The sequence below is a fragment of the Lutjanus erythropterus genome, chromosome 5, assembly GCF_056507025.1.
Source record: "Lutjanus erythropterus isolate fLutEry1 chromosome 5, fLutEry1.hap2, whole genome shotgun sequence".
Lineage (NCBI taxonomy): Eukaryota > Metazoa > Chordata > Actinopteri > Lutjaniformes > Lutjanidae > Lutjanus > Lutjanus erythropterus.
Genome location: NC_139321.1, coordinates 18955499 through 18979135, shown reverse-complemented (window position 1 = coordinate 18979135; position 23637 = coordinate 18955499). Strand labels below are relative to the sequence as shown.

The 23637-nt window shown below is 39.5% G+C and overlaps 1 protein-coding gene across 1 annotated transcript; it reads left to right on the top strand.

Annotated features, from left to right (window-relative positions):
* The first annotated feature begins 958 nt into the window (after window positions 1-958).
* LOC146326715 (MORC family CW-type zinc finger protein 3) lies at window positions 959-21900 on the top strand. The gene is made up of 17 exons (XM_084719037.1): window positions 959-1097; window positions 1245-1317; window positions 4975-5107; window positions 5338-5558; window positions 5810-5957; window positions 7720-7873; window positions 10438-10566; window positions 11755-11874; window positions 11989-12092; window positions 12251-12373; window positions 14070-14186; window positions 15347-15424; window positions 17311-17350; window positions 17464-17834; window positions 18844-19324; window positions 20221-20399; window positions 21033-21900. The coding sequence occupies exons 1-17, from the start codon at window positions 1059-1061 to the stop codon at window positions 21187-21189; spliced, it is 2667 nt and encodes an 888-aa protein (XP_084575163.1). The 5' UTR covers window positions 959-1058; the 3' UTR covers window positions 21190-21900.
* Window positions 21901-23637: the final 1737 nt, after the last annotated feature.

Genomic DNA, 23637 nt, shown 5'->3' with positions numbered 1-23637 from the left:
CATAATGCGCCACACATTTCCCATGAAGGACAGTTCTGGGCTGCAGGCAGGTCAGTCTAGTTCCCATCAACATGGACATCCCTGAAAAAGATGTCGACTGGATGGCAGCTTATGTTGCTCTCAATCCTGCATGTACCTTTCAGCATCAATGGTGTCTTCACAGATGTGACAGTTACCTATGCCATGGCCATATGCCATATGATGCTGACCTTTAAAGTCAGTGCTGGGATAGTCCTCCTCCTCTTTAGCTCAGAGGACATGAAATTCCTGATTTCCAAAAATATTCTGAAATGCTGACTTGTCCTTCCACTTCAAATTTAGTGAAATCTGTTCACGTTCTAACAGAAAAGTATGTCAACACAGACAAACATGGTGCTTACATTCGATCACGTAGCTCAGGTGCAGCTGTAACTCGATCCTGCAGACATGATAAAAAACTTGTAGCAGCAGTTTGTTCGTGTCAAGCTGAAATTTTTAAGTCACAGTCATCTGAACTTTACCCAGTAGAAAAAAAAACATCCAAAAAGTAACTTTCATACTTCAAAATCAATTTTCCTTTTAGCGAGGTTAAATGATCCCACTCCTCTTCCACAGGCAGAGTGAATCCTACTGAGCCTGTGCAGAGAGGACATCATCACTCTATCTTGTTTCTGACTGGGGGGGTTGAGTGTGTTACAACTGCCCTTTGCTACCAACCCCCCCTGTCTCCCCTATCTCTATGCAAGGAAGACTGAACTCTCTGCACTTCATCTCTTTGCCACACAGCACTTTAGAGACTGTCTTTTGATTGTATGACTGCATCTTCCTACAGATATTTCGTTTAAAAAATAAGGAGTGTGGTTGAAAAATATCAATCACGAAAAAAGAAAAAGAAAAAAAATGCTTTCATCATCCTCTAGCCTGTGTGTTACCTTCAGCCTGTGAATGCTTCTTGTGCTTCATCTGACTTCCTCTTATAGAGCAGTCAGGGGGACGCTGCAACGCCCATTGCATGTCTCTCTGTACGTGCCTGCGCGCAGAAAACACACCACAAGAGGCAAAATACTTAGTCGCAAAACATGGCGAGGTTAAGCGAGCATGGCATTCGTCTGAGTTCCGTACGTATTTCACTTTTTTTTCTCCACATCGCACGTGTGTCCTGTGTAATATTTATTTGCAAAATGCCCGTCGCTGCAGGGGACAGAAGAAAGACAGCTGACAAGTGAGACTTATTTCTTTCTTTTTTTTTATTTTGTCTTTTCCAGATGAGTCCTTCCTTCCTGAACAGTAACTCAACCAGTCATACCTGGCCCTTCAGCGCGGTGGCAGAGTTAATAGGTAGGTCACGGTGTTGTTGAAACTTTTTTTTTTTTTTTTTTTTTTTGTGCTGTCCTGTCTGTGCACCTGCTGCTGCCGCGGTGAGCTCTCTGCTCGTGCAACTTTTCGTGGTTTTCACGTCGTGCACTCTTCCGCTGTCAAAGCAGACAAAGTGGACTGTGAGCTGAACAGACGTTTGTGTTGTGCTAAAATGGACCGAATGGACTTCCTCTTTCACACACCCAACGATTTTATTACGGCTGACGTTACGCGGTTATTCATGTCTGTTGAGAGCGCAGCGCCACTGTAATAAGAATGCTTTAAATTAATAATAAGTGAGTTTATTCTACTTAACGTCGTTAATTCTAATAACTTGTAAACAGCGTCAAAGATTTATAGTTTTGTATCATTTTATGAGGACTATGAACCGTAGCTTTTTGTCACATAGGCCTCAGACTGTTAAAAAGGGATAAGGAAGAGTCCGGTTAAAAACGACATATTCTCACTCGATAATTTTTAGCCCGCACGTGATGCAGCGCGTCTGTTTCTGCGCTGTCAACATTGCCTTTCGCACGGTACGGAGTGGAGCTCTGTCATTGGTGCAGACGTGCAGACCGTCTGTTGGCTGCTGAGTTTTTAGCAGGTACAGCGGTGGGAGTGTTCATGCAGATGCACTCCAGCGGTGGAACAAGTATCCTGGGGCCATAACCGTAAACATTTGTATATAGACAAATAATAAATAAGAAAATAATTATGAATATAATACGCCAACAAATCTGTTAGACAGGTGTGGTGAAAACGTTTTTTTTTTAATTGTGAACTAATCATTAAAAAAAAAAAAAAAAAAGCATAATGCACTACATATCCAAAGTGTATTGCTCATTGTACCTGTGTAAATAAAAAGTAGTATGTATCTTTTTGGACCAGCTGCTCAGCAGCATTATGTCACCTCCTGAAAGTCTCCTTATGTTGCCCCATGCCTACAGTGAACTAATTTGAAAATGTATTACACCTCAGCTTAAATTGAAGCACAACTGATGTTACACCAGAGCTGCACTGGTTGCTGCCTTCCGTCTTCTGTTATCTCGTTGTTGTGCTGCAACAATGCGGCATTGCATTATCGGATTTTCATGCCTGCATAGTGACCAGTGTTTTGCATTCTGTAATATTTCCTTGAAAATGCACTTTACCTACTAATAGTTTCATACTAAGGTTTCAGACGTACTGCAGAATCAGCTTACAATATGACATACTGTTTTAGTTTAGTGAATTTTGGACGCAGCATGTCTGTGAGATGTGATGTCGAGTTCCTGGGCAACCACTACAGCAAACTGGTAACCACTGAAATGGAATGGCTGGGAGTGTGACCTCTAGTGGCTGAATGTTATCATTTTTATCAGTAGCACCTTTAAATTAAGATAGGAAGATTTTTTTATATTACAGGAGCAAATCCTAATTAACTAACTTAAACTTAAGTCTCATATCTCTGCTGGAAATTTCTTGAGCTCTTTAATGTTGTTTCCTATGAACTTTTAAGATTGAAATGTCATCTGTAGGCCTAGTGGATGAAATTAAGCTTGGTCACAAAAAAAAAACAAAAAAACAAGTTGGGCAGTTATCATAATCATGAACTGCCTTGCATTGGGACTGGCTATGATTTTGCTTATTGCTTACTTAGAAAGATGAGTCAAGAGTCTAAGTCCATGTTTGTGATGTCCAGAAATATAAAGAAAATTATATGGAGAGTGCTGTGGACCCCTTAGAGGTCCCTGGACCACTATTTGAGAACCACTGACCAGGTAGCAGGTGATGCCAGTGGGAGAAGAGAGGAAGAGGGAGGATTGTTAATAAAATCTTGCTTTTATATTCCCGGATATCACAAACATGGCCTAGACTCTTACATAAATTTTCTACGCTAACAAGAAACGTCACCACCATTTTCAATGCAAGGCAATTCATTAGCTCATTATGCCAATTATTCATGTTGCCCAACATGTAACTCTAGCAACAATGCTTAATTTCTTCTGATAAGCCTATAGATGACATTTTAATCATAAAATTTAACAGGAAACAACGTTGCTGGGTTTCATATAGACTATATAGGGGGTTCCAGCAGACTATTTTATATACAGTTGGGTCGTTTAATCTGCAGAAATGCATCATAATCTATAAGATCATCATATGTTTGTAGCTTTGCTGTCCCGTAAGAACAACGTATCTTTGAAAAATCAACTTTTCATTGTGTCAGAAAAACAGCCTCTGTGACAATGTTAATCCAAGAGAGGTTTTAAATAGTTTACTTTGCTTATGAAGAAAGAGGATTTTCTCAAACCATAAAGGAGCACCTCATTCTTCAGTTACTTCAGAAAAGTAACTAGTAACTAAAGCTGTCTGACAAATGTTGTAGATTAACAATATTTAACCCTGAGATGTAGTGGAGTAGAAGTATGAAGTTGCATAAAATGGAAATACTCAAGTGAAGTACAAGTTCCTTGGATTTGTGCATAAGTGCAGTACTCGAGTAAATGTACTTAATAACATTCAGCCACTGAGGTGCTTTTATCACATCACGTTTTTATCAGTGTATGTGTGAGAGAGGTGTCAAAGAGATGAGGTAAGCATAAGATAAACCAAGGGGAAGTGAAGGGTTACAGCCGCAGCAAAGTATAAAAACAGATGGTACAGATTAGTGATGAAAACCAAAATTAGCATCTACTAGTGCTGGGCAATATATTGATATATCGATACTGTGAGGCAAAGTATCAGATTTTGGATGTTGTCAAATCATGATACGGCATGTGCGTTTTCTTTTTCTGGCTTATTTTGCTGCCTTAGTGGAAAACAATTTAAATTTCCGAACTTACCAGACTGTTGACATTGTTCTTTTATTTGTCTTTATCCATTTAGTCATTATATCCACATTACTGATGATTATTCATCAAAAAAGTCTTGTTGTGTTAATATTTTATGGACCCACCAAAAGTTATCCCTCCAAAATTGTTGTAATTAAGGATGGGCATTATTGATACTAGTGTCATAACTGATACTTGATCAATTTTCTGTATGGGAAAAAAAAGTAGGTCCACACAGATGTCATTTCACAGCTTTTATTTTCATTTAAGAAAAAATCTGCTATGCCTGCCTGCGTGGTGCTGTCATTTTTATAACGTGGAATATTTACCCTCTGGAATGTACGAGTTGTATGGATCAAATACAACACATTCCTGGAATTTAAGCCCAAGCTGGGTATAAAGATGTTTCAGCATATTGCCAGTGTTTCCACCCTTTACAACTAACACTGTTGTCATCTTTCTTTGTGAAATTAAACCATACTAGGAACTTCCTTCCCACCACGACTACCTGCGCAACTGTCTGAAAAACATGTCAGCATTGATAAAAGGAATGGATAAGATCTGAGGCATATATGGATTAATTAATTAATCAGATGGATTAGACAATTTGGTACTAGTTCTCCACTGGAACTAGTTCCCTAGTTGCAATATCAATAAATATCGATATTGAGGTATTATTGTGATATTTGTCCATATCAGCCAGTCCCAGAATCTGCAGTTTATAATGAAGCGTTAAAGGATTGTAATTTGGAGATTTATTGGCAGAATATGGCAGAAAATGCTATTATGTTTTAATAATAGTATGTTTTCATGTCTCATTTTGTAGACAATGCATCAGATCCTGGTGTATCCGCTAAACAGATCTGGATAGATGTAGTCGAGGAAGCCGGACACCTCTGTCTAACTTTCACTGATAATGGCAGCGGCATGACCCCCAACAAGCTGCACAAGATGCTCAGGTAAGGGACACATATAATCCTCATGAAGGTGACATATTAATAAAGAACACATTTACTTATGTGAACTTATGTGTGGACTTGCTGCTTTCCTCTGTTCTGTATCACTGTAATAAATATCCTTTGGTTTTGGACTGTTCGTTAGTCAAACAAGCCATTTTCACTTTTTATCTGACATTTCTGACATCTGACATCTTATTTCCTCACTCTCCCCCCCTCACCCATATATCCAGCTTTGGTTTCACAGAGAAGGGGCCAGGTAAAGCCAGTCAGCAGGCCATCGGCGTGTACGGCAACGGTTTCAAGTCTGGCTCCATGCGTCTGGGCCGCGATGCGCTCATCTTCACCAAGAATGGCGGCTGTCAGACTGTGGGAATGCTGTCTCAGACCTACCTGGAAAACATCAAGGCCCAGGCTGTCATTGTCCCCATTGTCCCCTTCAACCAACAAACCAATATCCTTCGGGAAATAACAGGGCATGGGAAGGAAAAATTAACATGAGCTTCAGCGTAACTTTGTGATTTCTTTGTGTAATTAATGTGAACCATCAAGACTGAGACAGTGTAAATGCAAATTGGCAGACTGAGCTGAAGGCTGTGAGAACAGTAAATAAATATTCAAAGTAAAGTAAAACTGTTTCTTCACGCAGGTTGTTAAAGATCATGTCAGAAACTCTTTGATCTCTGGACCTTAACTCAGTGTTACGGTCTCTGGTGACGACTGAGGACTCAGAGGCCAGCCTGGCAGCCATCCTCCAAAACTCCATCATCACCTCGCAGGAGCAGATCCACACACACTTTGACTCCATTCCCTCCAAAAAAGGCACCAAGATATTAATCTGGAACATCCGCAGGTCAGAATCATAGTTTTGCAAATTAATTTTTTCACCTGCAAGTTAGAAATTCAAAATTCAGTTTTAAAATGGTTTAAAACTGTGATATACACGTATAAGTTTTTTTTTTTTTTTGTAGAGAGTTAGATGATAAGATTGATGCTTTTCTTTTATCTGACCATTAAATATGACAGTAGACTTTTAGCTAGTTTAACATAAAGACTGAGAACAGCTAGCTTGAACAGTCGACAAAGTCTCTGTGATGTAACCCAGGTTTCTGGTGACTCATTGTGAAGCTTTTCCGTGTTGTGATTCTGGTTGTCCCTTCTTGGTAGCACCTGACTCAAACTGAGTAAAGAGGTGGCGCGTGAGTGAAGCTGAGGTGGCCGAATGAAACGGCTACCTAGCAACTACCCACCTGTTACTAAAAGCGGGCCTTAATTATGGGGAATGTATCTATGGAGACCAAAAGTATTTTTGTACAGGGCTGTAAACATACTTATTGTGAACATATTTATTCTGCTGTAAAAATGGGCATTTTATTATGATCTACAGGGATCGAATCGCTCGATTGACTAGCCAGCCTCAAGTGGCCATTCAAGGAGCTGCAGTTTTTGGCACTTCTGGGTTGGCGTCATTTTTGGTCTGACTTTACCAAAGTTTAAAAAAAAAAAGCTCCTAGCACCTTTACAGCTTAATTTCTGAAATGGTTTGTCTCACAAAGTGTGATTTTTTTGGTTTTGTAGGTAGTAAACAACTGGTAGGCAGATTTTGTTACCTCTATACAGAGCCAGGCTAAGTGTGTTTCAGCCAATACACGTCTCCCAAAATGTTGGCAGTGGCGGATTGGCCATTGGGAGGGCTGGGGGTCTAGCCAGCTGATTGGCCAGTATTAAAAATGCTAAATTAAATGTGTAGATTAAAGAGAAAACAACACAAAACAACTGTAGACCTGTAGTCAACCCACTGCCTGCTTTTAACCTCAGGCACCTAGATACACATCACCACAATGTTCTGTCAGTTCCTGAAGCTCCAGGATTATAAACGCAAATCCGGTCAGAGCTCAGAGGAGATGCCAGGTGCAAAACAAGCACTACAAAAGTGAACAAAAAGTATATACACAAATGTTAAATTTGCCTGAATATACATTGTCTGTTGTGAATGGGCTGAATATGGACATTGGCCTGGACTGACATTAGATTCCCAGTCTGAATTATTATTATCTCTTTAGTTTGAGTTCACACAAACATCTTTGGGTTGAATTTGTAGCTGCATGTATTGAAGTTGGGTTCAAGGTACAGCATGTGAGACTGATGAGTATGCAAACGCAGACTCAAACACAGAGAGGCAAATAAGGATGAACACACACACACATGTATTTGTTTAAGCATGCATTTAGACAAATCCATGCAAAACAACACATGTTCAAAAACTAACCCTCATATCATCGTCATATGAAGAGCAGAGAAATATTAGAAAGAGAGATGTGAAGTCTCTTTTCCTCCTGGCGTTCATATACAAACACCTCTGGACTCTAATCTCTGCTAAGAGAAACGGTTCAGGTGTCTGTCAGACTTTCTTCTGTTTCACTTCCTCTTTACGCTGGAAACGGCTCTCCACTTTGCTCACCATCATCAAATGCAAAGTACATTCAGAAGCCGTTTCTATAACCTTTGAACTGGAAGATCTGCTATATCTTATTTTTGCTGTCTGTGTCTGAGAGCAGTGAGATAGTGTGTCATGACCTGTTTTAATAACTGCTCCCTGTGATGGTATCCTGAAGGGCCAAAGATGGTAAGCCAGAGATGGACTTTGAGACCGATGTGAGTGACTTCCGATTGCCCTCGATTCAGATTGAGGAGCTGAAGAAGGGTCTGAGGAACAGTGGATCCCTGAGAGCCGAACAGAACATTCCAGAAATGCACTACAGTCTCAGGGTGAGTGGAGAAAAAGCGTGTTACCTGTGCGCTCGGCTGTAAACCTCCTGGTTCCCTTCATGCAGAGAGGTTGTCCTTTCTCACCTGACATTCCTGCTGTGCCTGCATTTATTTTCTCTTTCTTCACCGAGCAGAATATGAGGACCTTCCACCTGCTGCTGCAAGAAACTCTTGACACCTTTAGCTCTGGTTCCACTGACAAAACAGCACCCTCTCCCTGTTTTGTAAATTAATTTCCTTCCCATCCAGTAAATCAGTGTTTCTCAAACTTTTTACACTCTGTACCACCAGAAAATATTAAGCTGTCCAGGCACCACCTTTAATGTCTCACGTTAAAATACAGAAGTGTAGGCCGACCTTATTCAGCTCGGGACAGTTCACGCAGGAGGCAGGTGTACTAATAAGATCATTTACAAGTAGTTCAACTACAAATACTTACTCCTGACATTTTAACACAAATATCTGTACTTGCTGCTTCTTACATTTTTAAAACAGATTTGTTATTTTAGTTTTAAAGCATTTTAGTAGAATTACTGATTATTTTTATTTTACGTCATTGTGCACCGCCTTCCCAACTTCAAGACCAATTTCAGCCTAAATAGATGGGACTATAGCACAAACAAAAGACCATTTCTGTGTATCTATCTGTGAAAAAAAAACAAAACCACGTAACAAGAAAATGTCAAATGTAGCAAGACAACAAAAGGAAATAAAGACATAACAAGATGAAAAAAACCTAACAAGACAAAAAAAATGCACGATATAAGATATAACAAGTAAAAACTAACACAAAAGACATAACAAGACAAGAAAGACGTAACAACAGGAAAAAACACATAAATGACAACAATACGAAAAAGACATAAAAAGATGCAACAAGTCATAAAAGACAAAAAAAAGAAAAGCTACATCAAAAAATGACGCAAAAGACGTAAGAACCTTAAAAATGGTGTAAAATATGTACCAAGATTAAACAGACAAGAGAGACAAACTAGAGAGAAGGATGAGATTCTGTTAGCTTTGCACAGAAACAGCTGGTGGAAAGGGTTAGTACACTTCCAAGCCTTCACGTTTTCACGCTTATTTGTGTAAAGAAGTTTAATCAGTACTTCCACTTCACCAGTCTTTTTTACACAGGTATCTGTACTCTAACTTGGGCGTGGAACGTATGTACTTCTGCCATCTTTAATAATTTGTTGCTGACTGTTGTCAACCACAACCACAATGTGCAAACAGCTAGCACTAGAACTGACACCACAGGTGGCAGACCCTCACACGCGCGCATTGATGTTCAGTCTCCTCATTTTGTCTCTGCTTAGCGTTTCGCCATCACAGTTTAGCTTGTGAGTAATCATGGATGACACATGCGTGCAGTAAGCACATGTCAGGCTGATACTGAAACTAAAATATTACAGGAAAGACAAAACTTATTTTAAATTATATTTCAGTGAGTTTAAATAATTTCACTTGAAATTTAGTTGTATTTAATAAGTTTTTAAATTATTTTTTTAAATTTTAGAGGAGATTCCTCAGTGTATCACTAGATGCATAGCATAGTTTGAGAATCAGTTAGTAGTTGTCAGATCACGCCAACAGCATATCACAAGGTCCATTCAGTAGCTGTTCTGGAGCTTTCGATCCTATCACAGGCTCTTCATCAGCAGATGGAGTTTGCCCTGTTTTTTGTAGAATTGTAGATGTTCATTTCTCCAGGTTGGCCTCTTTTCATCCAGGTTGGCCTAAAAGTTGGGATTGCAAGTTAATTTATGACCTTTGAAACAGCTGTTAATTACACAACGTCCATTTAGTTGCTGTTCTGGAGCTTTCAATTGTATCAGCAGATGGAGATGCGCAGGTTGTTCAGTGAGGAGGTTGGCTCACTCCATCATAGCTAATGTAATGTAGCGTTGTTCGTACATGTAATGCAGCTGAAAACGTTCATTAAAATACATGTTTCCTTCCTTATAAAAACAATGAATCTCCAAAATGTGAGCCTTTAATCCACTAAAAATTGCCACTGTTTTAGTAATGTGCGGATTTTAATTGGTTTATTTATCTTAAGAAATTCAAGATTTTGGTTTGGACACCTGGACACCACTGTGCGTGATTCTTGGGTGGATGGTTAAGGTGAGAGTTAGAACAGAACTGAGGGCAAGAAATGTAGTGGTTGTGGTTTGGTCTGGGTAAGCCCAGACAGTTCATAGCAAATTCTAGTCCTATAGAAATGTGTGTGTGAAGCTGGGCGTAGCTGTGTGTGTGTGTGCCAGTTTCAGTACATCTTCACTGCCTGAGATGTACCTGTGGTTTTGTAGTAACACTGCCCCAGTTTCATTGTAAGGCTATGTTCAAATTGTTAGTGGTTTTTGGGCCCCGTTTCTACTTTGACGTCATTATAACACTCAAAATTAGATGTAGTCGTTTGCTCAGTGAGTCTTAAATGCTCAAATGAGGCTAATATATCAAAATATTAATCAACAGTCGTAACAGATTGTGTCAGACCACAAAATTAAAAATTAAAAATGCTCTACTTATTTTACTTTTCTCTGTTTCTCTGTTGGTCTCAGGCCTACCTCAGTATCTTGTACCTGAAGCCGAGGACTCAGGTTATTCTGAGGGGGAAGAAGAATCTGGCTAAACTGGTGTCGAAGAGCCTGACACATATTGAGCACGACGTATACAAACCCCACTTCAGTGTATCCTTACGCTATCTTTATGTTTGTTTGTGTGTGTGGATGATAGTATAAAGTCAAGCCATTGTCTGTATCTGTGTTTGTGTCTATACTCAGGTGGAGACTGGAAATGTGGTTGCGTGACGAGGCAAAAATACATATGGTAATTAAGGGGATGTTTGAGAAGGGAAAATGAAAACAGGCATCACAGCTCCTTTCCACTGCTTTGTTTTGGCACAACCAAACATGTTGCACCAAAAAACACAGTGGCTCAGGCAATGATAAATTTGTGTCCATCAAAACCTTTAGTACTGACGAACAAACCTGAGGCAAAATAAAACCCCTGCAAATGCGGAATAATGTTTTCATTTTATATCTACGTTGCCTAGATGAAACAGTTAATTTTAATAAATAGATTTGTGTAATTTAGAGTGGTAAGTCATTTCACTGATGAAACACTTGTGAATTGGTCATTGTTAGGACTGAGTATCCAGTTGTTTCCAACTGAAATGTGTCTGTTGCACACAGTATTGAACACTGTCCAGTATGGAAAGCTGGCATAAATGTTTGGTCGGATAATCTTGTTTAATCATCACTTCCTGATTTAAATCTTTGGATTAAATGGCAAGCATGAGATGTATATTTCATCACTTATCAGAATCTGATCATTTATTCAATATATAATATATAATTTATCTAATTTATAATAGATTATCATTATGAAATGATGAAATTATCATTATGGAGAAAACAGAACATATGCTGAAACTTTTGCTGTAGATCACCAGCCAGCCATGGAGCTTTGCCTTAGCAGCTGCTACTGAAATGAAAAAATGTTTTGCAGAAAAATATGTATATATTTGTCAAAAAAAATAGGTGTTGTTTTGACACTGATACTCAGGTATCATATCGGCAAAAGTGTTCAAGATTTTTCAACAATATCCAGTCCAATTAATTTTATATACAGTATTTCTGGGCTGATTGAACAGCCTCTTTTCATTAAAATTTGTATTTTCAGTAATTCCAGGAAATATTTATTCTATCATTTATATGCCATGGTAATAATAATAAAAATAAAAGTCAGTTGTAATTAGTAGCAGTTTTTTGGCCTTTGCTTCTGTCCACGACTGATATCTTAAGCTTGTAAAATTTACACGTTATTCTGAAACCTGCCAGTGTCCAGTGCTGTTAATCTTGACTGATGTCTGTCAGAAAGAGAAGGTGAAGGTGACGTTTGGGCTGAGCCTGAAAAACAAAGACCACTATGGCATCATGATGTACCACAAGAACCGACTCATAAAAGCCTACGAGAAAGTGGGCTGCCAGCTGAAGGTAAAGGGAAAGGATTTCTTACTGTATGTCTTATGCATGACGAGCAGAGTGCTGACTTCCAAATTCAGTGTTATGCCTGCCTCCACCTAAATCTCACTTCACAATGTCCTGCAGACTTCAGGTCAAAGGGCAGGAGTCGGAGTCATCGGTATCATCGAGTGTAACTTTCTCAAACCTGCTCACAACAAGCAAGACTTTGAATACACTAAAGAATACAGGTACACCACACAGATACACACAAAACAAACACACACCGGTGAGACCGAACTGTCATGAAATTCATGCCTGATGTACTCTTACTTGTGCTGTTGTGTTTATCATATTAGAAAAAAATATTTTAATAAATTAACCGTATTTTATTTTTTCCTCTGCCAAGACTCACCCTTGGTGCTTTGGGCCTAAAACTTAACGACTACTGGAGGGAGGTGACAGAGAAAAGGGCCAGAGAGCGAGAGTTTCAGGCTCTGGACAGAGACGAAGATGAAGATGAGCTTGACGAGTGAGTGCTCAGTGTTTCTTCTGATAGTAGTAGTGCAAGTTGTGAAAATATTTCCTCTCACCTACAAGAGTCTTCATAACTTCGCTCTAAAACACTTGAAATGTGCTTAAAATCAAATTTTTCAAGTCTAAATTCTGCAGCCGCAGAAGTCTTTTATGGATCATGACAGTAAAAAAAAAAAAGAAAAGAAGAAAAAACAGGTAGATGCAAGTCAGTTGATAACTCTCTCAGGGATATTGGATATTTGTCAGTTTAAATGAAAGTGGAAATAGGTCTCTTTTTTTTTCAAAGCTTGAAACCAGAGAATTGAGATGCTGCTTCTGGAGCTGCTGTTTTGACAGAGTAAAAATGCTGAGGCAGAGAACTTGAAGAGAGCTGAACTAGAGAGTATTAATGCTGTACCCATCGTTCCTTTTTTGTGTGTAGAGTATGGCCCGCAAACCAATGGTGGCCCTCAGAAACATTTAGTGCAGCCCCTGAATGCGACATGAAATGCAGCCATTATATTTTAATCATTCACTGTCAATACTTTTACTTTAAATGTCCTACGTTTAATACACAACCCAACTTCTATCAAACTGTGCCCCCCTAACAACTGTTTGTCAGGTTAGAGATGATCTGACTGATCCGCAAACAGGTGAATTCAATCCTCCGTGAATTAAATGTTAAACGTGATTATGAGACCAATCAAAGATCCTACAACAAGTTGATGGGTTTTCCTGTAACGCTCTCAGTCATATGCTGGCTCTCTAAATTGTCACTTATTGGCCTTTACCGCCATGTAGAAGTGGCCCTGTTCCAGGTCCAGTTCCAAAAAACAGTTTTCCTTGGAACCAAAGTCAGCATGTTCATTGTGCAACACCCTCTAATGGTGACATTTTTGATTACACTGGTTCCAGTCAAAACTGGTAGAAACATGGGCTGGTTCCAAAAAGAACCAGAGGTCATTTGGAAGAAAAGGGCCTCTAGTGATCAAAACTTTAAGAACCCCTGATATAGACTATCATGTCATGCTACTGAGCTGCCATATTTTTGAACCGGGGTTCAGCAGGACGCTCAGGACAACAGTGATGTTCACATAATATTGTAAACAAGTCAATTTAGCGATGTCTGGATTATGCTCCCAAAGGGGCGCCCTTGAAGCTAATGTGTGCTAACTACACTAACATTTTTTTGCTAACTCCAGGTATCAAACAAAAGTCTGAGACCATATCATGTTAGGTTGCAGTGAGCTGTATGTTCACCACCTCTAAGCAGAAAGCAGAAGATAAAATTACCTCGGAGCCTGATTCGGCAACACCTCTCTTCCTCCGGGCAGCTGCCTTAGTCGTACTACTGTGCATCTGTAGTGTCTGCAGCTGTCCATGTCTGTGTCTGTGTCTTGTTAGTTTGTGAGTAAATTCAGGCCTTCAGACTCACCCTGGGTCCGTCTCTGCAGTTGCCCGTACCTGTTAGCAGACATCTTCACAGAGCAGACAGGATGAATTGATGTAGTGGAGTGATCTTACCCTGAAGAAAAAGCAGGAAGTGCTCACTCTTCAGCTGCTTCTGAGAACCAATCTGTCCCCTGAAGTACACGACAAACTGACAGCAAATAAAAACAACTGAATTTTTTTTTTTTTTTTTTTTTGGTGGGGCAAATGGACTTCTACTTTTCTAACTAACAGTTTTCACACCTCTACTTCTGTATTTACAGGTCTCCCATGTGGTTACAGTGTGAAGAGTGCCTGAAGTGGCGAAGCGTTCCCCCTGGTCATTACGAAGTGGTTCCTGAGAGCTGGAACTGCAGCCAGAACCCCAATTCACGTTACAGGTGTGACCTTCTAATTATTGCTTTTTTGCTTTAGTTTCCTGTGTAACAGGCGCAGTTTTTACATACTGTTTACATGAATGAGTGCAGAAGCTTGTGCATGTTCAACTCCCACGAGGGGTTTCACTTAATAGTCACATAGTCAACTATCAAAACCACTTGTCAAACTGTGAGTCATTGCAGACCAGTCGTTTATATGTGGTTTTAACAGAGTTTATTCTGTTATGCTTAATGAAAGCAGTCATGTTGTTACTGCAGAGCATCTCCAGCTCAGATAAGCTTGTTGGAGGTTTAGTCCAATCAGATCATGGCTCATTTGTAAACAGACTCTCAGAGCCAATCAAGGATTCTGCTGTTTCACCTACTCGGCTACTTTTCGGTAGTACTTGATGACGACTAAACTGCAGTAGTCCTGAATACCCTTACTTGTCCTGTGGAAAGTATGTTTCCCTCGTCCTCCAGCCTTTGTTTAGCAATTTGGCTAGCAGCAGATGTACATGTTATCATAAGATAGCCTATCTAGATCAAAAAGTAACCCACTAACTGAGAGTTACTTTGATTTGTAACTGTAACATAATTACTGATTTAGAAATTGTAATCCCTTACACTTCTTAATACTGGAAGAAGTCGTAATATTACAGTAATATATTACTGAGTAAAATATTACTACCCAAAACTGATTATGGATGAAATGATTTCTTGATTTATGATTAACTGAGATAAAATTTCTAACAATCAGTATTACTTTTTCATTACTTTAAAAAAAAAACTCATGGTAAATACTGCCCTGCATCAACCAAAGTTAGCAACAGACTCACTGTCTCTTCTTTGTTTCATGTACTCTCTTTGCTGTTTATAGTGAAGGCTTAAAATGTTCAGATAATTACATCTCTGATTGATTTGTAAGATAAAAAACCCTCCCCCTAAAGCTGTCACATAAGACTGAACATATCTACTTGTGCCTTAACCAGCCAAGGAGACTAGCGTGTGTGTGTGTGTGTGTGTGTGTGCGTGTGTGTGTGTGTGTGTGTGTGTGTGTGTGTGTGTGTGTGTGTGATTGTGTGTGTGTGTGTGTTTGTACGGTGGCGCTGTAACAGGAAGGCCCTGAGCCTAACTTTAACAGTAGTTGAGTTGCTAAGGTCTCTTGGTCTCTGGTGTTTCAGAAGTTGCTCCTCCCCAGAGGAAACAGAAGACAGTGTGGAGCAGTTAACACCCAGCTACCAGAAGAACCACAAGAAGCAGTAAATTCCCATTTCTCTCAACTTCTCGAACTCTTTATGTGTGTGAGAATTTGATGCTGGACAGACGTTTCACGCTGCTTGTCTTCCTGCGTGTGTGTGTGGTTAGATTCACATGCCATTTTGTGGTCTCCATCTGTCAGTTTCATGCTCTTATTTCCGGTGGTTGTTCACGTGACTGTGTGTGTGTAGGTTGAGAAAAGTCTTTTGCTCTACCCTGCCCTGCCTGATAATGATCAACACAGAAGGACTGACTGATGAGAAATCAGTCAGTTCCTCAAAATATGTTATTCATTAATACACAGCAATTTAAATATTGAACTGTTAACTGTAACTACTTTGTCATTTGTTGGAAGTTAATGGCTTTTTCTTAGCTGGAATCATTTCATTAGCTGGCTAACTTGCAATTTTGGCCCTCAGAGTTTCTTAGAGCAATTCACTTAAACGCTGCTGTTGTAAATATGAATAGCTATACATGTGCATTTATAATTATTATTTCAAAAACTAGTGTCTCAACTTTGCTAACAGAGCCAGACATAACCCAAATGCAACAACACAAGACATAACAAGACAGCTAATATTACTTACTAGTCCGACAGCAAATAGCTTGGCATCTGTCTTACAGTCTTATATTTTGCAAAGCTCTCACCAGCGACTAAAAGCCAGTCCAAGTTTTTCTCTTGTGTCTTGCTTCTTGCTTGGTCATTCTCTCCTTCACTCTTCTTATCTTCCTCCATCAACATCTTCTTTGGTCTCCTCTCCTCCTGCCATGATAGCCATTGAGGCTGCTGAGCCCACTTACAAATCTGTTGTCGAGGACGGATGTCCATTCCAGTGCCGCTTCCTGCCAGCATTCCTCCCTGCAGTCCAAAGCTCATGTACCAGCTATGTAAACACCAGAACTACCCGGGTGCTCTGAGCGCCCAGTTCAGTCCAGGCAGAATCAGCTAGCTGCCCAGCTAACTGAGCAAACCAGCTAATGACAGCTACAGTTAGCAGCAGCAAACTGTAACTTTAGCAACAAGTAAAGCTATCTGTCCATCAAAAACTCACAGAGTCAGAACAACCAGAGGTCATCAAAAGAAAAACTTGAAAACATTTGATCCAGGTTCATAACATTGTTGGTGGTGTGTGACGTAGTGCCGTAAACCGTTACGCACAGGAGAGTCTGTCTGGCACCCCAGGTTGCATAGTGCAAGAACAGGCATTTAGGTTGGTGAAGAGGCACCATTTTCCTGAAGTCAGTGTACCATCAAAATCATTCTGAAGCTGTAATTTCAAGACAAAATAGATGTAGATAGTTAGGGTGCAAGGAAATAAAGTACTGACTAACTTAGAAGCTGATGATAATTTCTCAACCTAAAATAATTTATGTGCTTGCAAAAATGCGCAAAATTTGTCTTTTCTCGATGTCCCATTACTCGTTAAGGATTTAGACACTTCCAACACTGTACTGCAAATATTTGATCAGCTAAAGCCTTACCAGGTGATGTAATGTTACTGGCAAATTTTAATTAGATCAAATTGTCTGTACTTGATAGCCCTTCTTGTTTTTGGGTTGTTGTTTTTTTACCCTTTGTGCCACTGTGTCAACACAGTGGCCTCATTGAAATGAATGAGGAGACTGTGATGATTGACACAGTGCTGATCTTGGTCTGCTCACAAACCCACTCTTACTCTACATGCGCTTTTCATTTAATTCTCCTTGTGCATCACTTTAGCCAACCTTCCACAGTAAAAATTTCAAAAATGTGTGACGTTCTTGTTGGGTTAGGGTTAGGGTTAGGGTTAGGGTTAACTACACAAACATTTACTTACTTAGAGTAAATCTCCTCATATTTTCAGTATCTGACCTCTCAACTCTTTAATCTCTGCGTTTTTTCCTACAGAGAGCAGCCCAAAAGCAGAAAACGAGAAAAATCCCTGGAGGTTTGTGAAAAATTAGAAACTTAAGACAACTTTCCTTTGATAAAAAATACTGTTTTGCTGCATCACTTCTGGATATATTGTGAACACTGCATGTGTGGTTGTTTGCATTGCAGGTGTGTTCGTTTCAAGACCAAGCAGCTAAACATCAGATCCTCTCACGCAGTTCGTCAGAGCCGTGCCAGCCCATCGACCAGTCCACACACACACCTCAGCACACCAGCTCAGAAGATCGATGCCACACGGAGGAAAACACACAAGAACAAGATCAGACACACACAGAGCATCTGGCAGACACACACACAGATGATGATGCAGACACACAAGAGAAGCTTGTTGGAAGAGAAACAGTCATTAAAGACAAGACACATGTGGATGTGGAAAATACGACAAAAGATCACAGGCCCGAAGGCGAGGAGAGAGACACAGAGAAAGACACGAACACGAAGCCGACGGAAAGACAGGAGGAGAGCACGTACACAATAAGGTGGAGTATGTTGCATGCATGTTCAGTTTTGTCAATTTTACTGTTTTTCTTCCCCTTTTAGTCATTGTAATCTCATATATTTCAGTTTCCAGTGAAAAACTTGCAGCAACTCCATGACAAAGTTGTGTCATCAGTATATGGTAATTGCAGTTGGGAGCTGAAACAGTTGTGAAAATGTTCCAAGACACTCCAACTGTTGAGATTCAAGAGATTGCTGCTAACAGTTTGCTTTTATAAATAGATGTGTCAGTGTTTGCTTGTTGATTATTGGTGTTTTGTGTTATTAGTTGTCTGGGTGTGTTTTTTAATGTCTTGATGGATGCATTACTTTTTGACTGCTGACCGTCAAATCTCTAATGTTGAAGGATCCTCCCTCTATAGACAATTTAAAGGATCAAAGTCCTTGCTGCCTCTCCCAAAACCTTACCTCATCAACTGTTATATAACGTTTAGAGAGCACTAGGCCAAATGTGTGAGACAATGTGGCAAACACCAATAAAAAGACACCAATAAATTAATAAAGTGCAATGGACTGAGTCAGCAGCAAAATGTGTTTTAGCCACCTGCAAAGGCCCACCAAGAAAAAAAAATCAGTTGGCAAAATCATCATTTTACCTCACTGAACATGAGTCGTTGGTCTACCGCTGTCTTGATCTGTTACTTTATTTATGTTACTGTGCGACCTCAGTGTTTTAAAATGTTATTTTGGATTCACGTAGCCACACAATAACACAAACTAACAGATTGAGGCAGCGGTAGACCAGCAGCTCCTGTGTTCTGCACGCTAAAATTACTTATTTCACCTGTGGAGTTTGGTTGGTTTGGAGAAATCGAAATTTGTCTTGTGTAATGATGTTTTCCTGTCAGAAAAGGCTGTCTGATGGCAAGGTAAAACAGGTAAAACAACTTTGACAACAAACTACAATGTAATGCTCAGTGTTATGAATTAACTGTATCAAGGATGTTTAATTTTCCACACAATACTGACTTTAGTCTTTATTTTCTGTAGCTTCAAAAGGAAATCAGGATCATTATTTTACTGCGTGAAAAAGAGACCATGTATTCGGGAGCAGCAACAGCCCGAGTCACAAAATGTGGCAGAAGAGAATAATCCTGAGAAACAAGCACATGAACCCCAGACCCAATCCTCAGAGAAGACCAAGCAAGACAGCAGCTGTCAAATAGAGAAATCAGGTGACACGGCACAGCGAATCCTCACCAACCACACCTGGACCCACTCGCTCCCCTCCACCCAGACTGTGGTGGTGCCTCCACTGAGTCGAACAGACGGGCCGCGGACCAGACCGCTGCCTCCAGAGGGGAGCGACCGGGAAGCTAACATGCAGAGGCTGGCTGGTTTGGAAAAAGAGGCCCAGACTCTTCGGAGGCTTCTAGGTCTGGAAATCACAAAGACAACTCGAGGCACAATGACTGAAAAACCAGCTTCTGCAGCCAGCAGAGAGGTCAGCTGCCAGACGGATGTGGCTGAGGTCAGAGTTTATTACCAAACATTTCAAATTGCAGTGCAGTGTGTCAGATAATAGGACTGCTGACTGCATGGCTAACTGAGCTAACTAGCTAACGGCAGCTACAGTGAGCAGCAGTTAGTGATTAGTGGAGCAGCCAGAGAATATCAGAGGGAAAACCACAAACTATGATGTCCATAAAGTAAGACCCAGATCAGAGTCCTGGTTGGAGCCACTGTGAATCACTTTGGTATGAACAGACAGAGTAAGTGGGTGGATGAGGGCGTCTCTGAACTTTGTGGGCATGATGTGCCTGGAGCAGATGACCAATAAAGAAATCTGCAATCAGCTGAAATCAACAAGAAAAGAAAAAAAAGAAAAAAACACTGTTGTAATCTAGCATTCAGATCATAAAATACTGTATGACAGAGGATAAGGGAAAGAATAATACCCCCCTTTAATGTTAGAGTTTGAAGCATTTATTTTCTTCAACTTTACTCAACAGGTAAATTGAAAAAAAAATCACACTGGAAAGAAAATTACGCTAAAATTACATGTTAAAATATATTGCAAGTGATAAGATATATGACTGCCACTAAAACCCTGTGGCATATTGCTGCTCTATAGCTCTATATAGCATGGAGAAGATGGAGAGAAGATGGAGAAGCTAACAACAAGATCAGATTTCACTGTTTGGTATATTAAAACCAGTGCTCAGCTAAGCTTTATATTCTTGATCCATCACATGCTGTACAAGGATCAGAGTCCTGACAGTGATAATGAAACCAAAACAGTCCTTACACTATTCATAACGAAAAAAAAAAATGTCAAAGTGACAAAGAGTGTTTTATCACTGATATTAAATGAAGATCTTAACAACAGACCCTCAGTAATCTTCTCCTGTCCTTCGTCTTCATCAGAGCTCGACTTCATCCAGCTGTCTGGTTCAGGCTCCCGGACTTCAGGGGTCAGTGGTCCAGGGTCAGAAGGCCGCAGGTGGGCTGAAGGAGCAGCCCGAGCAGTACAGACCCTGGAAAGACAAAACTGACGCTCAGAGGAGGATGAGAGGCAGTGACAGCGAGGCCTGTGACGACAGCAGGTGTGTGTTCTAGACAGACAGTGCTGGCTTTATGTAATAAAACTCTCTTTTTAACAGGTTTCTACTTCATTGCATTTTTGTATGTGGCTCATGCAGATTGACATCTAAGTGAGTTTACTGGTCAGACGCTATGTTTACATGCACACTAGTTTTCCACTAACATTCAGAATATGGCAATATTCTGAATTTGACACAGGTCATGTAAACAGCATATTCCATTTCAATATTCTGCATTAGGCTTCATTCTGAATATAACATTTTCCGATTAAGACGTAGGATATGCCGATATACAGGTTTAGGAGTGTTCTTTAGACGTGTATACAGCGCTTTCAGAATATGCATCTCAATTGGGGTTTTTACTGCAGTTTGCATCCATCACACACATCCTCTTGCATGTTTACGGTCAGCTCTGTGTGTTGTAAACAAACCAATGAGCCAACCGTTTGCAAGGCAAGGGTAGAGATGCATGCATAAATGAAAAGCCCTAATTTCTGGTTGGAAGGAGAAACACATCTACTTTAAATATTCTTTAAAAAAAACTTAAGATTTCAGCAGTTTTTTTAAATATGAGCAAATATCAAAACGTGACTGAAATGTTTTATTGGTTTGATAATGAAGCTGTTCTCCTGTCAGATTGGCGCAGGAGAGTCTTCATGGCATCCGGAACAACGTGGTGGTGCTTCTCACTGCCCTCCTGCCCCAACTGGACCTGGCTGGCATCAGTCTGGAGACCACTGATGTAGACCACATCCTGCAGCAGATCATAGAGGTCAACTCACTGAAACTATGATCAGCACAGCTGTAAACATCCTGCAGATTTTGGATTCATTTTTCCTGTGTTCTTCTATGCAAACCTTGGGTTGATAAAACTTTGTTGAACCCAAATTTAAAGTATATTGTAATTATTTTATGTCAGTTACTTGGAAAATAATGTGACATTGTCCTATCGTCATCACGTTATGTTTTTTGTTCTTATGTTTATTGTTTTGCAATATAAACAACAATGAGCAGCTCATTACAGTTTAGAATATATGCTCAGAAAGAATTCTTCTTTTACAAAAATCTGTGATAAAGAACCATTTTACATAGCACTTTTGAACAAAGTACAGTTTTACCTAACTTTGTTGGGAAACAGAGTGGTCACCAGTTTTAAAAATGTTTTCTCCAGAAGTAATTTAAAGTTTTAGTGTTCAGAATTGTATTACTAAGTCACACACTGATTATCAAGCTTTTGTCATTCACTTGATTTTGAAAACTGGTGCTCGTCCATTTTGGTGGTTGTCTCCTTGTTGTGAGCCTGTCTTCCCCATTGTTGTACAAATATGAGCCGTTTAATCTGAAGAAATGTATTTTTTTTTTAAGTATGGTGTATTGCCTTGTTTTCCTTCTGTTTTTGTTGACTATTTAATTCAGTTTTATATACTTGCGCCATCAGAGTTGAGGAGTTATGCTTGTTTCTGGATTTGTACGTTTATACGTTTGCATTAAAGTACTAAAACCACTTATTGTACACTGGCTCTTACTTTTCCGAGTTAATTGTGCTGCAAAATGAAAAAGTCTGGTAGTACCTCTTATTGGCCACAAGATAGCAGTGAAGCATAGTAATGAAAAGCTTGTCACTTTAGGACCCTGTGCCCATTGCGTCAGTTAATTAACTCATGAATCAAGTAAAGGGCATTAAATTCTATTATTTGTTCAATGCAATGTGGTTTATTGTTGTATTCTAGAACAGTATCACAACATTAACTGCACACCATAAAATCAACCAGTGTCACATTTCATTAAATCATAGTTTGGACCCAAGTCTACATGATGTTACACAAATTCAATAGTGAACAGGGCAAAATGTTCTAACATGTGGGCTTACTTTACCAAAAAAAAAAAAATAATAATGCAGCTAAATGCAGTAACTCAGGAAACAATTTAACTTCTGACTTCTTTTTTCAGTAACTTAAGGTATATATATAGTTTCAAGTTTCATTTGTTTAACTTAATTAAACTTAAAATTTCTTTTCAGAACAATTTAGAACTTACTACACAAGTTCCTCTAACTTCTAAGTCTTTTGACTTGAAATGATGAATTTAATGAATGTGCTGTATAGAGTTCAATCAACTCATTAAATCAAGTTTCTAGAGAAACACGATCAGCTTTTTTTATAGTTAAAGCATAATAATATTTAACATAAGAATAATTAACATAAGAACTTGCTGTGTGTCTCTACTACAATTTAAGATAAGTCATGGTTGTTTGTTTTCACAATAATTAACATGCTGTGAACCAAGATGAAACTGATGTAGAGTTTGTCACTGGGACTGATGGGTTTTTGATTCAACTTAAAAACCTGAAGTCCATGTACAGGAAAGGGGCTTTCTTCTAAACACAGCATGTTAACTGAAAACGTGTGAAAACACTGAGAACTCTGTGGTTTTGAATTCTGGAGTTTAGACCCTTCAACTGTTGTTCACGATTTCTGTGGTCAGAGCCATTGCTCACCACAACACCACACGCCCTTTTACAGCCGACGTCATCGAAAAGCCGCATGTGCATTTCAGAGCAACCAGTGGCATCTACGGCTGCAAGCTATTAAATGTGTTGACTGGACTGAGAATCCAATCATAACTGCTTATAAACTGTAAAAGGGTCTATATAAGCTCCACAAAAGACACTGCCTCCCCCTCCTCTCACCCTCCCTAAGGGTTAGTTACAAACATACCCTCAACTACTCTCTCAGTCCAAATCAGGCCAACAGTTCACTTCAGCTCACTTCAGTTCCAACAACCCAACACAGAAGGTATTTTTTTTTTTTTTTTTTGACATGTTTGTAAATTTCTCCATTGTGAGACTAATAAAGGAATATCTTATTTTAGACAGAGGGTCCATGTTTCAGGTCACACTGGTGTTTGACACTGGGACAAGATTGGACACACCCCCACCATTTCAGAGCAGAGAAAACTGCTAATTTTTTGTGATTTTTCATTCATTAATTCATTCATTGTCCACAACAGAAGGGCTGCAGGTGGCTGAAGCCTATCCCAGCTGACAATGGGATTTCATGATTTTGAGACCTAATTTTATATACTTAGCTCTTGTTTTTATCCATTCAAATTTGGCTTTGTGATTAATAACACATTTCTGTGGTGTGACAAAGTCAGATCATATACAGTATCTTTAAGCTTATTAAACGTGTTTCCTCAAGTACAAGTTGATTAGAAAGCTTGTTTGTTTAAAATCATTTAA